Here is a 13,149-nt window from a genome sequence, read left to right on the forward strand (position 1 = left end):
CTTGCACCCTTTATGTTGCTTTACTGCCACCTTGTGAGAGTGATAGTCATTACTACAGCAGTAGTTCTCAAACTTTTTTTAAGGACCCTCAGTTATTTACTGTAGGCCTATAGCATTCATTGCATGACCCCCACTGTCCACTGAGTTAGGACCCCCATAACTCTGAGCGAGTACAAATAGACCCGTGGGTCCATGCACTTCGTTCCATTTCTACACTCAAAGTTAAAGATCTGTAAAGGTTCATTTGGTTTCTAACTATCAACAATTTAGCTGGGGAGTAGTGGGGTCATGGACCCCTGGGGGTCCCCACTCCCTAGACCTCACTTTGAGAACAATAAATTGTCCTGACCTACAGTGTCCAGTCCAGGTGTGCCTTGAGATTTGGTGGCAGCACACTTTATTATTCCGATACAATAGCTACAAAAACGGGTGGATGGTTCTAAATTTACTATCAGCGTATAGGCTACTCTATATAGATCTATCAGCGCACTGCATTTCCCAAACAAGAGGCAAATTCATATATTAAAATTGGCTAGGCCCGGGCCGGCCTAGCGGTCTGGGCAATATAGGCTCCTAATGCAGCCTGACAGCGCATTGTCAGCTTTGTTTACACACTCCTCATCTCTCTCCCCCTTTTCCTGTCGGTCTCTACTTACTCTACCAATAAAGGCAAAAAGCAAAAAAAAATATCAAAAATAAATCACACCGTATGAACTGTGAAGTGAGGGGCGCTTTTCATCATATATCATCTCATTCCGGCCAATCAATGTTTGTGTTTACACAAACACTCAAAGCTGGCCATTTATTGTCAATGGCAATGTTTGTGTTAACACAATCAGAATTTGTGTCCTTACCTTTGTCTTCAATGTTTGTGTTACGCAATGTTTGCGTTTACACAAATACTCAAGATTGTCCATTCATTGTCAATGGCATTTAAAGGCTGGATATAGAAAAACGGCTAAACGGAGGGCAAGCCAGCCGTCCGTCCGGTGGATGGACAACGGCCATGTCACTATGACTCAGACATAACCATAAACAAACCTGATACACCCATATAGGATCACGACAACGTCTCCCAATATTATGCCCATACTATATAGGCATGTCACTATGACTCAGACATAACCATAAACAAACCTGATACGGGCAGACTCAGACGTAACCATATAGCAACCCAGATAAGTCCATATATAGGCATCTCATAATATGACTTATAGTCAGGCGCGCAGATAGAGGAGGATCGACCCCCACAGTTTCATGAGGAGGTGGGATTATCCCCCCCCCCCAAAAAAAAGCCATGTACCGTGGCTGCATGTGTTTTGCTGTGTTGTAATTATGCGCAAAGGTGGGGGGGATATGATATCCCCCCTCCTCCCCCCCCCAGTTAGAAAATGCTATCTGCGCCCCTGCTTATAGTCATATGCCCACATCATGTCACCAAAACCATAAACAAATCCCATAGGCATATATGGAGATCCGGTTTTCCAGGGCCACAGATCCGACCGCTATGCCCATAATATGGTGATGTGCATATGTGGGCCAGACCAACTTCAAACTCATCCAGAAACGCTTGTGCCCATAGTCATGCAGGGTATGCATGGGCTTATACTAATGACATCAGGGATCTCCATGTATGAGCATAAGATGGATAAGGCTTGACAGATACAGAGATCTCCATATATGGGTATAAAAAGGACACAGACACGGGATCTCCATATATGGGCAAAAAAGGGACACAGACAGTCAGGTACGTTGACCATGACATCGGTCGGATTGGTGGTGTGAGGGCCATGTGATCTCCAAGTCAGCCACGCCCAAATATGGGCCAGATTTAATCTGACATCATGCAACAGATGTCTGAGCCTATGGCATCAGGCATGTACAACTGCATGATGTCACTATGACATCAGTACCGTGTCTATATCAGTACCCAGCATTGCCCCGATTTAATCATTTCCTTCGTCTCCCCTCTTGAGACACCTGCAGTAACATTTGAACCCTTTACTGTCTTTAACACGTTATATAAGACCTTGTTTTCTTACAAGTGTGTCATACATCAATTGTTTGTACTTCGCAGTGTCAGCTTGTTGTTTGCTTCACGGACATGGACCCAGTATCATTCGCTGATGTGATGAGCGAACAGCTAGCCAAACAACTGGACGATGAGAACCACGACATGAACACATTCTCAGAGTCCAGTGCAGAAACAGACACCGCCGGTGACCTTGTGTTGGCTCAGATGCTGCAAATGAAGTTCAACCGTGAGTTCGATACACAGCCGCGTACGGAGGACAAAAACACACCGGTTAAGTTTGACAGCAGGTTTGACTACGACCAGTCTCATACCCTGCTGCATCAGAAGGAGAGGAAGTTCAAGGACCTGGAGAGTGACAACCACAACCTAAACACACTCTCTGAGTCCAGTGCAGAAACAAACACTGACAGTGACCTTGTGTTGGCTCAGATGCTGCAGATGCAGTTCGACCGCGAGTCCGATACTCTGAGACGTGCTGAGGAAAAGAAGTTGAACGGAAACAGCAAGCTGTCCATCTCGTATGAGAAATATTTTAAGGTCCATCCATACGAGGACAAGAGCGAAAGAGAGGACGAGGATGAGGACGACTGGGAGGAGGATGATCCCTACAGTAGAGCACCTAAACCTCCGGTTATGTCCAGGAGGGGTTACATAGGAAAGGGAAAGAACATCACAACCAAACACGATGCAGTCATTAGTGGACGTAAGAACACGGCCCGTGTGGACAACTTTGCTTCCCGTGTTAACGTAGGAGATGAGCTGGACATGGATCTGAAGTTGTCCAATACGGTGTATAACTCTCTGAAGCAGCACTGTCACAGCGAGCAGAAACGCGGGGCACGTCTGCACGAGAAGAAGGAGCACTCCACCGTCGAGCAAGCTGTAGACCCTCGCACGCGTCTGATGATGTTTAAGCTGGTGAGCAGTGGCATCCTGGATCGCATCAACGGCTGCATCAGCACGGGGAAAGAGTCTGTCGTATTCCATGCCAATGGCGGGAGCCCGCAGGGCCAGAGTGTTCCGGACGAAGTGGTGCTGAAGGTCTTCAAGACGACTCTGAACGAGTTTAAGAACAGAGAGAGGTACATCAAAGATGATTACCGCTTCAAAAAGCACTACAGCAAATTCAACCCCAGGAAGGTCATCAAACTCTGGGCTGAGAAAGAGATGCACAACCTGACCAGAATGAGGAAGGCAGGTATTTCGTGTCCAGAGGTGGTGTCATTGAAGACCCACATCCTGGTCATGTCATTCATCGGCCACGACCACGTGCCAGCTCCCAAACTCAAAGACGCCATGTTGGGACCAAGCGATATGGAGGCTGCTTACAAACAGGTCCTACATATGATGCAGTTGTTATATGAGAAGTGTAACTTGGTCCACGCTGACCTCAGTGAGTACAATATGCTCTGGCACGACAACAAGGTGTGGCTGATTGATGTGAGTCAGTCCGTGGAACCAACTCACCCTCACGCTCTCGAGTTCCTCTTCAGAGATTGTCGCAACGTCTCCACATTCTTCCAGAAGGGAGGTGTGGAAGAGGCGATGAGCGAGTACGATCTGTTTAACGCTGTAACGGGATTGGACCTCACCGTCACTGAAGGCGATGACCAAGGCGAGTTCATATCCCAGATTGTAGCTCTGGAGAAGATAAACGAAGGCCATGTCCAGATGAGTGACAGACAAGCTCACCGGTTCACTCTGGCAAAAGACTCAGAAGAATCAGAATCAGAATCAGAGTCAGCTTTAGGTTTACAAGATAAAGAAGTGGGTGAATAGTTTTCGTGCATAGTTCACCACAACGAGCACCAAACTCAGAACACCGGAAAGACAGAACATTTTGTAACCTGAAACTTTCTAGAACCCATGTTCTGTGATCTTTTTTGTCCAATTTTCCCTTAGATACACCCTTGAATGAAGAGAATATATGAAATATGATATGAAACAAAACAAAACATTTTGATAAAACATAAGCGATCTATACAAGCTCACAACATCTCACAACACGACACATTGAGCTGATTGGGTTTCGGGTCTCTCGAACATCACTCAGGCAACCCAGCCGGGGTGATCAAGTCCCAACTTACGTCCCAGTAGCTACCCTCAATCAGTCCCATTATGGCAAAACCAGGGCCACACAATCCGTTGGAGCTACTCCAGAACTACTCTGTCACGGCTGGGAGGTATTTTGGTGTATGGAAGGACTCCTGTCCGGGCCCCTCCTATGTCTCACTAGGTCCACTCCTGCTCTCACCAGGCCCAGGACCTGTGTGTTGCATCAGAGTCCCAGCACTTCATTCAGGAGTGGTGGGCAATGTTTCCGCAGACTCCACCCGAGCGAGAAGGTGGTGCTGCGGGCTCCGCTTGCTGCTTGAATGGCCCTCCTAAAGGCCTCGCGAGGGTTTGTTGGGCTTCCACCTCACGGAGGACACAGGCTGGGGCGCTACCCCATACTGCTCACCCGGGTGCCGTCTACATTCCGGCTGTTACCCGTCTTTCCGGTGGTCACCAGACTATACCTGGAACTAATAAAACTATTTGTAAAACAATGCAATACTGCCTCAATCAAAGTTGGTATTGTAACTTATATATATTGTCAATTACTTGCATGAGAGGGGGAGAGGTTGTGGAGTTATCTGCTTTAGCAGACAGTTTGAGGATCCAATTGAGTTAAGAGGTTTTGTACGAAGAGATTTTCACAGCTGGTTCAATATTTTTAGGGGCTCTAGCCCAGTGAAACTCAACCTCAGGCCCGCGGGCCACATCAGGCCCGCGGGACCATTATGACTGGCCCACCAATGAAAATCTAAAAAAAAGAAGAAAAAACAATCTGGAAAATGAAATAAAAATAAATAAATCTGAATGAAGTTATCTTTAATTACATTATTATAAGTAATACTATTAGAGTTGTACTATTACTCGAACGAAAATAAAAGCTTGGGGGGGGGGGGAGGTGCAATGCAAATGAACAGCAAATGAACAACAAATGACATATACTGTGTATCCCTATTCCCTGACATAATTTTATAGCTAAACGGACTCTATTTTATTTGAATGATGAAACCCAGCTGCCATTAATAGTTGGAAATGGAAATGGAAATTGCGGAAATTGTGGAAATTGTAATTGCGGAAATTGCGGAAATGGAAATTGCGGAAATGCGGAAATGGAAATTGTGGAAATTGCGGAAATGGTAATTGCGGAAATTGCGAAAATGGTGGAAATGGAAATTGAGGAAATTGCGGAAATTGCGGAAATATAAATTGCGGAAATTGGGGAAATTGCGGAAATGGTAATTGCGGAAATTGCTCTTCACTTATAGCTATCTATTTTCAGGTAGATTGTTTTATTTTACTCAGTCAGCCATATCACTACTCATTTTTTTTCATGAAAAAGGTCATAGCTGCAGGGTAATCTATTTTCAGGCAAATTGTGTTTATTGTATTTTATTTTACTCAGCCATAACAATTTATTTTCTGTTAACCAACTTGCTGGCTGGCAGGCAGGCAGACAGCTACTCATAGACAGGCAGACAGACAGACAGCTACTCATGGAGAATTGGACAGGCAGGCAGTCAGGGGCGCTAGCCCCTCCTATACACAGGTTTAATGTTTGTCTTTAGTTCAGTGTTTGTTTTGTAAACGCATTGACAATGAAGGGAAAATGTACGTCATAATGTGCCATTTACGTCATATTGTCTCTTTATTGTTAATGGCATTTAATGTTTGTGCATGTTTGCACCGTTTGTTTTACATCACTATGCATTACATCACCTAATCAACATGAGTTAGACATTGATATATTAGCGCCCCTCACTTCACACGGGTGTGATTATATACTTTACAACCTACGGTTCAAGAGTTATAGGCTAAGCCAAAATGTAAAGTGGGCTGTTATAGCGCTACCATGAGACCGACCGATGTAATATGTTTAATTATTTTTTGTAATTATTATGAACCTCCCCTCAAAGTTTTGTAATGTCAATGGGACAATTTAATTCACTAATACATTAATATCAATATAATAGCAAAATACGAGCACACCATTCCCGATTAAGCTGGTCGATTTGACATGCCAAAACTGTGGGACAAGTAGTCTGGAAAACTTTAGGGTTACTCTAGAAAGGAGTAGTGAAATAAAGTTTTACAATTACTATAGTCTGGTTGCCCTCACTGCATAAAAAGAGGGTTAACGGGCACTAGATTTGCCCGCAAACCTCAAGTTTAGCATGCATAATCAGTATCACCCGTAATGTACCATCCCCCTTGGGGAGATGGTATATTACGGGTGTTTACCTGAGTTTGTTATCATACACAACCGTATTCCATGGTTTTTGCACAGTGCCTGTTAGGGCAACCACCCTAATTTGTTTGTGTCCCACTCCCGGCACTATATATCACGATGACGTCATACGTGATGTCGTCACAGACTCACATGTACTGTTGAAGGTGTGACATCGGATCGATCAGAGCTCTAATCAGTTGGAATAGTAAAGTAGAACTTGTAGAAGTATGTAGAAGTAGAAGTATAGAAGTATAGGTTGTGAAAGTAGTTGTGAAAAGGCAGCAGAGACATTCGAAACAATCTTAACCGGAGGCTTTGTACAAGTACTGTGGAAGGATGGGAGCCTCACTGTCGACCCCTGCTGCGCCAACGCTGAAGACCGAAGAAGTGATGAACGCCCCATCCCAGGGTTGTCCCACGCACCAGGACCACCCGCAGCATGTCAAAACATCTCCGTCAGAATGTCCCATGCACCAAGCAGCGTCACCAGCAGCTCCAACCCATCAGGACAGGGCCAACGAGTTTGTGGTAAAGCACATTATCGACCCAACAAACATGATGCCTCCTTCTAACCAGGTGCCGGCTCCAGACCAGCCCTTCCCTCTGAGCCTCAACCGGCAGGAGTCCACCATACCCCGGCACGGTACCGACAAGAACTGGGTCTACCCCTCCGAACAGATCTTCTGGAACGCCATGCTCCGGAAGGGCTGGCGCTGGCGTGACAACGGCCTGTGTCCTGAAGACATAACCAACATCATTAAGATGCACAACCAGAACAACGAGCAGGCCTGGCAGGAGATCCTCAAGTGGGAGGCTCTCCACGCACATGAGTGCCCATGCGGTCCCTCTCTCAAACAGTTTGAGGGTAAAGCCCAACAGTATTCTCCCAGGGCACGCCTTCGTCACTGGATGGGGTACGAGCTTCCGTTTGACCGCCACGACTGGCTCGTGGACCGTTGTGGGAAGGAGGTGCGCTATGTCATCGACTACTACGATGGAGAGATCAACAAGGACACGTGCCACTTCAGCACCCTGGACGTCCGTCCGGCCTTAGACACCCTGGGGGCGGTCTGGGACCGCATGAAGGTGGCCCGGCGGCGCTGGTCCTCCTAACAAGGCTAGCAGTGGAATGATTACTCACCTAAGGATAAAACTCCTGCAGATAGAATGCAAGAGTTAAGGTCCAAAAAAGCCACTGGGAACAGGCAAGTGACACTAAGGAAATAACCAAGCAGCGACATTCCCAAAGCCATCCCACTGCTGAGACTGAGACCCTGATCATGTGAGGGCTATGTAGCAGCACCAACTGAGACCCTGATGTGAGGGCTATGTAGCAGCACCAACTGCAGTTAAGCTGTGATTCTAAACCTTTTGGGGTCCGAGATATCCGACATATCTTACTAACTTATCCAAGTCTTGGATTTTGTCTTGAGACAACCTGTTGTGATTTGACATTTTAATAAAATGTAATTGAATTGAATTGTGAAACGTATCCAATTGACTGGCATTGTCATCGTGACCTTCACAACCCATATTGTTGTGTCAGAGATTTAGACATCAAAACAAGAATTATATCAAAAACAGCCAGGCCCGAAGATGAAGGCCGGCCCTACCTGTGCTCTCATCAAACCCTGTACACTCAAGACACTGCCACCGCTGCCACCCTTAGATCTCCATAAATGGAGCTGACCCATTCCATATGTTGATCCAACCTCACCAAACCCTGTACACTCAAGACACGCTCCATATATGGCCAGCTTCTCGCCCTCAGGTGTCTTACTGGTACTATTTAATCTAGAAAACATCTCATCGATTTCCAGATATCAGATTTTACATTCAACTCGACTGTTAGTATGTGAATATTATGTAATCATTCGCCTACTTTCTATAGGTAAAGTAGAATCATCAGGGCCCTCTCACAGCACTGTGGCATGGCCCTGTCATGTTAACATTTTACCAGCCCTGTCACAGGGATGGAAGGCCTTAGTTAACCAGGCCTGACGTCGAAAAAAAAACCAAACGCCAAAAAAAACATTCTTAAAATAGTGAACCAGTTAAACTGGGGCTTCTGCTGGTGAACAAACAGACTGTGTGAAGCTTTTTCAATATGACAACTATGCCCGGCCTAAAAAGACTGGTTGAAGCATTAAACGGTAGTGAAATATGAGGATTTTTGGGAGCGTTCTACCCATTGCTGCCTGTCTGAATACCAATTTTTTTGACATATTGCTTATAGCAGCTTTAAGCCATATGTAGGCTACTAACAATTAAAGGTAGGGTAAGTGATTTTTGTTGGTTAAAACAAGTGTTAAAAATCTCTATTGTGATAGTACTCATTGCCAGAGTGTTTGTTCAGTAACAGGAGTCGCCATGTCTCTCCAGCTCTTTATTAAACTGAAAAGGCATTCAGGTCGGGATAGAGAACGCAGTCAGGATACAGATAAACAAGTGGAATTGTAAGTGATGAGACAAGATCAACACACAACTTGAAGATCTTTTTTTAGGGTCCATTATGTTTAATCATGATTATAGTGACATGACCCCAACCCTGCCGTTAAAGAAAGTTCACTGGCAGTATATTGTAACTCCTACTGTCCTACACCAGTATGCCGGCTAGAGCATTACTAAATCTGGGCCATATCTGATGGCGGAGTTTCTGGATCTCAAAGGACCACGTTAAAGTTGTTGGGTTTGGTGGAAAGTTTACTGGCTGTACATTGTAACTCCTACACCAGTTTGCCAACTAGAGCATTAAGACCAGGTTTTCAGGGTTTGGTAAAATGGTTTATTCTCCGTGAACATGGAACAAATGGTGATGGAAATGATGATGGTAGACTACATTGCTAGTGATGATTTAATGAGTAATGCATCAAGAGTCAAGACGGACACAGAGTTATACCACTTCACTCTTCAGACCAAATGTTTTGTTCTACCTGGGCCTATATTATATTATAATTATTTATTAGTTATTAGACTTTCCTGTTCTCCCTTTGAGCTTTTTCGGTAGTGGGTACTGTATTTATGAACGTTGTCTGTCGTGTTAAACTGTATTTATTGTTACTGGCAGAGCTGTACGTGTTACTTATTTTGCCTCTTCTCTTGGCCAGTTCACACTTGTAAAAGAGACTTTAGTCTCAATGTGGTTTTTACTGGTTAAATAAATATATATAGGCCTGCCTCAGGTGTGCAAATGAAGCTAACCACAGACCCCAGCCACCACTCAGTGAAATGATTAGCACCACAGCATCTAACTACTCCACCCACTCCCAGCCAGAGAGGGGATTTTGTACACCTGCCAATTTTCTTTGTTCATACAATTTGGGGAATAGTGAACCACTGGAACCCAGCGTCCATATTCTGGGACAAACATTCTGCGACTGTGAAAATAGCTGATTCAAACTCACAATGCGTCTGTAGAAATGTGTCTGGGTGAAAACAGGATGTGGGCCTCGTACAGAGCCCTGGGGGACTCCTGTTGAGTACGTACAGGATTTAAGTGGTGGAAAAAAAAGTGAACCCTGTTAACAGCACAGATATTGACATGGTGAAGACACTGACAGTAAAATGGAAGAAATAATGGCAAATATGAATATTAATGAAAAATCAGACCCGGCTGAAGTGAGTGGTGCAAAAATCTCAGCTTCCCATCATGCACCTGTGCACAGTGTGAAGCTCAACAGCGCCACATTGTCACCTGTTGTACCCTAAACATACATACATGAATACATACATAGATACATACATACATAGATAGAGCCACGGGGACAGACATTGCTGGGCTTTGGAGTGGCTGCACCCTATGGTTGCACCACTCAAAAAGATGTAAACAAGAATAAATTATACAAAAAAAAAAAGGACAACTCATGATACAAACAGTGGTTGAGATTGTAAAACAAAACCGAGGAAGAGGGGGAATGCGCATTAACAAATTGTCTCTGTCGGATGTAAAACTGTTACATTTCAGGATGAGCAGCAGCAGATCTACAAGCTGAAAAGTGCGCCACACTTCGAGCTCGCGGATCTGCTACTTTTCATGCTGTTGTGTCACACTGTAGGGCAGCTTCGTCCAAGGTGGTGTTCATACCTGAATTGTATTATGAACCAATGTATTATTGTATTATGCCCAACACTATGGGGCATTTTTACAATAAAGTTTTTTAACCTGGGCATTTCACAGAGTATAATTTGTCAGTGTTCCTTGTTCCTTTTTACCTTGCTTGCTTGGTTACATTTGGTAATGTGACATAAGGCTGAAAAAAGGCTGAGATACACTTTTTGTTCACAGCACACACCTGACAAAAGACCATGTCCATTGATATTAAATATTGATCATGATAGTTAAAGAATCGTTTAAATCCGAAGGTACAAATTATGTAGTTGGCCCTTGGGTGTTTTAATATTTTCTAATATGGCTTTGAAAAAAGTTTGGACACCCCTACTGTAGGGCATTCATTTATGAAAAAGCTAGAATTTAGAATATAGAGATAAGAGGTTTCTGCCCGACAGCAACGAAATGCAGTCATAGCTTTCAAATGATTGCATAGATTTGTCCTCCCCAACAATAGGTGTGTGTTCAGAGTCACAGTCAGAGTCAAACATGTCAGATCAAATCTGATGTTTCTTAAAATGAACGAGTCTATTATGGGCGAGTGACACTGTTGTACGTATTTAGCTTCAGTGTCCAAAAAGAGACACCTTTAGATCGGAGGCTGTTCAGTGGTGGAAAGTAACTAAGTAAATGTAAGTACTATACTCATTGTACTTATAAGTACAATGTTGAGGTATTTGTACTTTACTTGAGTATTTCCAATTTCCAATACTTTTACTTCAATACATTATCTCAGATCAAAATATTGTACTTTTACTCCACTACATTTATTTGAAAACTTTAGTTACTATACTGTAGTTACTTTGATTATTATCAACCACTTCTGCCTTATATGTATTTCATTTACAAGCTTGCACGTCGCTTGTAACAGAGTATTTCTATATTGCAGTATTGATACTTTTACTTAACTTTTACTTAACTTACGTAAAACTTACTAGAGTACTTTTTCCTCCACTGAGTGACTGTTGTACCATGCAGTAATAAATCAAGCTTCAGTGTCACAGTGTCCAGACTGAGACATCTTTATAAGGCTGTTTGAATCATATTGAAATTAATTTAATCAATCATTAAATTGAGTTTGTTTGTGGGTTTCTTGTGTTTTGACTTCCAAATAGTCCAAACAAAAAAGGGAATGGGGCTGCCAGTCTGAACATATTGTACTGCCTACTATGGTAAAAGACCCAGGGACCCCCAGGGGTCGTTAAGGGGGTTCTAGGGGGTCCCCAGCGAAACAAGTTAATATAGCCGATCTACAAGCTCACACCACGTTGCGATGGAACTTGTACATCTGTTATTTAAAAACAATAATGGGTAAAAGGGTAAAAAAATTAATACTTTTGAAACATTTTAACAACACAGATGTTGAATCCCTGTGGCACACGATTCAGATGAGGGTCCGTGGCCAAATACATTAATTTGGGTTTCTTCTTGACATGGAAATGTTTGAGAACCCCTGGTACCTTTTGCCCAGTTGTACACTCACACGACTTTATAGGAATGTAACAAACATTGATGTTTATAAAGTGCTGTTTGCAGTGCACAATGCATTTCCGTAGCATTTCTATTACTAAATTATATTTTAGTTTGAACTCCTCTTCCAGGCAACGCATCCATATAATACAATTAACACTTAATTCAATGAGAAATAGAAGGTATACTTTAAACCCGTTTGGTTGTGATGTGTGTTTTTCTGGCATAGTTTAGCTCCCCTGAGGCTGTATTCAGAGTTGAAATGTATTGTACACACCCATAGAAATGTGTGCCACTGTTTTGGAACCAGTGACTTAGCTGACTGTTTTTCACTTAGGGGGAACAGTTAAAATGCCATTGCCAATGGCATGACATTCTGTTGTAAATGAGACGTTGTCATCATTTGAAAATACCTGAGAGACTCCCTCCCTTGCACCAGAGATAAGCACCTGCACATAACTGGGGCAGAATAGGAGCTTTTGTATTTGGATACAGGCAGTGGCAATCTTATAAGGGGGGAGGCCAGGGGGAATTTGCCTCCCCTAACTGGTCTACCCAGCTCTGGTCTCAGCCCTTGTTTTTGAGGTCCAGCTTTTGGTGTATGTGCACCAAAGTCCTACACAAATATTAAATCCCATTGACAATGAATGGACAATTTTGAGTGTTCGTGCAAACACAAAAATTGCGTAACAGAAACATTTAAGACGAAGGTGAGGACGCAAATTCCGATTGGCCTGAATGAGATGATGTATGATGATGTACGATGATAAGATCGCCCCTCACTTCACACAGGTGTGATTTTAGTTTTATTATTAACGTTTTAATTAGATGAATTAGCAAAATGATCAAATACATGTACCGTTAGTTAGGCATACAGTTCACGACTGGCATTAGTGTAAATACAATTTGATGATGTTTTCTCTCTCTCATATCAAAATGTTGCCCCCCAAGATTGCAGAGGCTAAAAGTGCTTATATGTATACAGGTGAGATCCAACTCTGAATCCAGCCCTCCAAAGATAAGGTAAACCCATCGAGGTAAAACCACATCCAAACAACCTTACCATAAAGTTCACAACCGGCTGATAAAAAAAAAAAAAAAAAGTCTTGAACCATTTTGAAACACTAAATACAAATTAACTGGGGGGCCTTGACATGAAAACGTTAAGAGAACAACAGCTGTAATGACTGAGTTCTAAACAGGTTTTTTAATACTTCAGTGCTGAGAACTATACCCTGCTATCCTAATATGGCA

At 43.3% G+C, this 13,149-nt stretch overlaps 2 protein-coding genes across 2 annotated transcripts; both read left to right on the forward strand.

Annotated features, from left to right (window-relative positions):
* Positions 1-2,104: 2,104 nt before the first annotated feature.
* Positions 2,105-3,814, forward strand: LOC308323335 (serine/threonine-protein kinase RIO3-like; the record flags this gene model as incomplete). Its single annotated transcript, XM_080775056.1, has 1 exon — positions 2,105-3,814. One exon carries the CDS (start codon positions 2,105-2,107, stop codon positions 3,812-3,814), a length of 1,710 nt encoding a protein of 569 aa, XP_080631182.1.
* A 2,839-nt stretch (positions 3,815-6,653) lies between these two features.
* On the forward strand, positions 6,654-7,430 carry LOC308323336 (holocytochrome c-type synthase-like; the record flags this gene model as incomplete). Its single annotated transcript, XM_080775057.1, has 1 exon — positions 6,654-7,430. One exon carries the CDS (start codon positions 6,654-6,656, stop codon positions 7,428-7,430), a length of 777 nt encoding a protein of 258 aa, XP_080631183.1.
* Positions 7,431-13,149: the final 5,719 nt, after the last annotated feature.

Source organism: Protomyctophum bolini, assembly GCF_963924005.1.
Source record: "Protomyctophum bolini genome assembly, chromosome: 11".
In the NCBI taxonomy this organism is placed as follows: Eukaryota; Metazoa; Chordata; class Actinopteri; order Myctophiformes; family Myctophidae; genus Protomyctophum; species Protomyctophum bolini.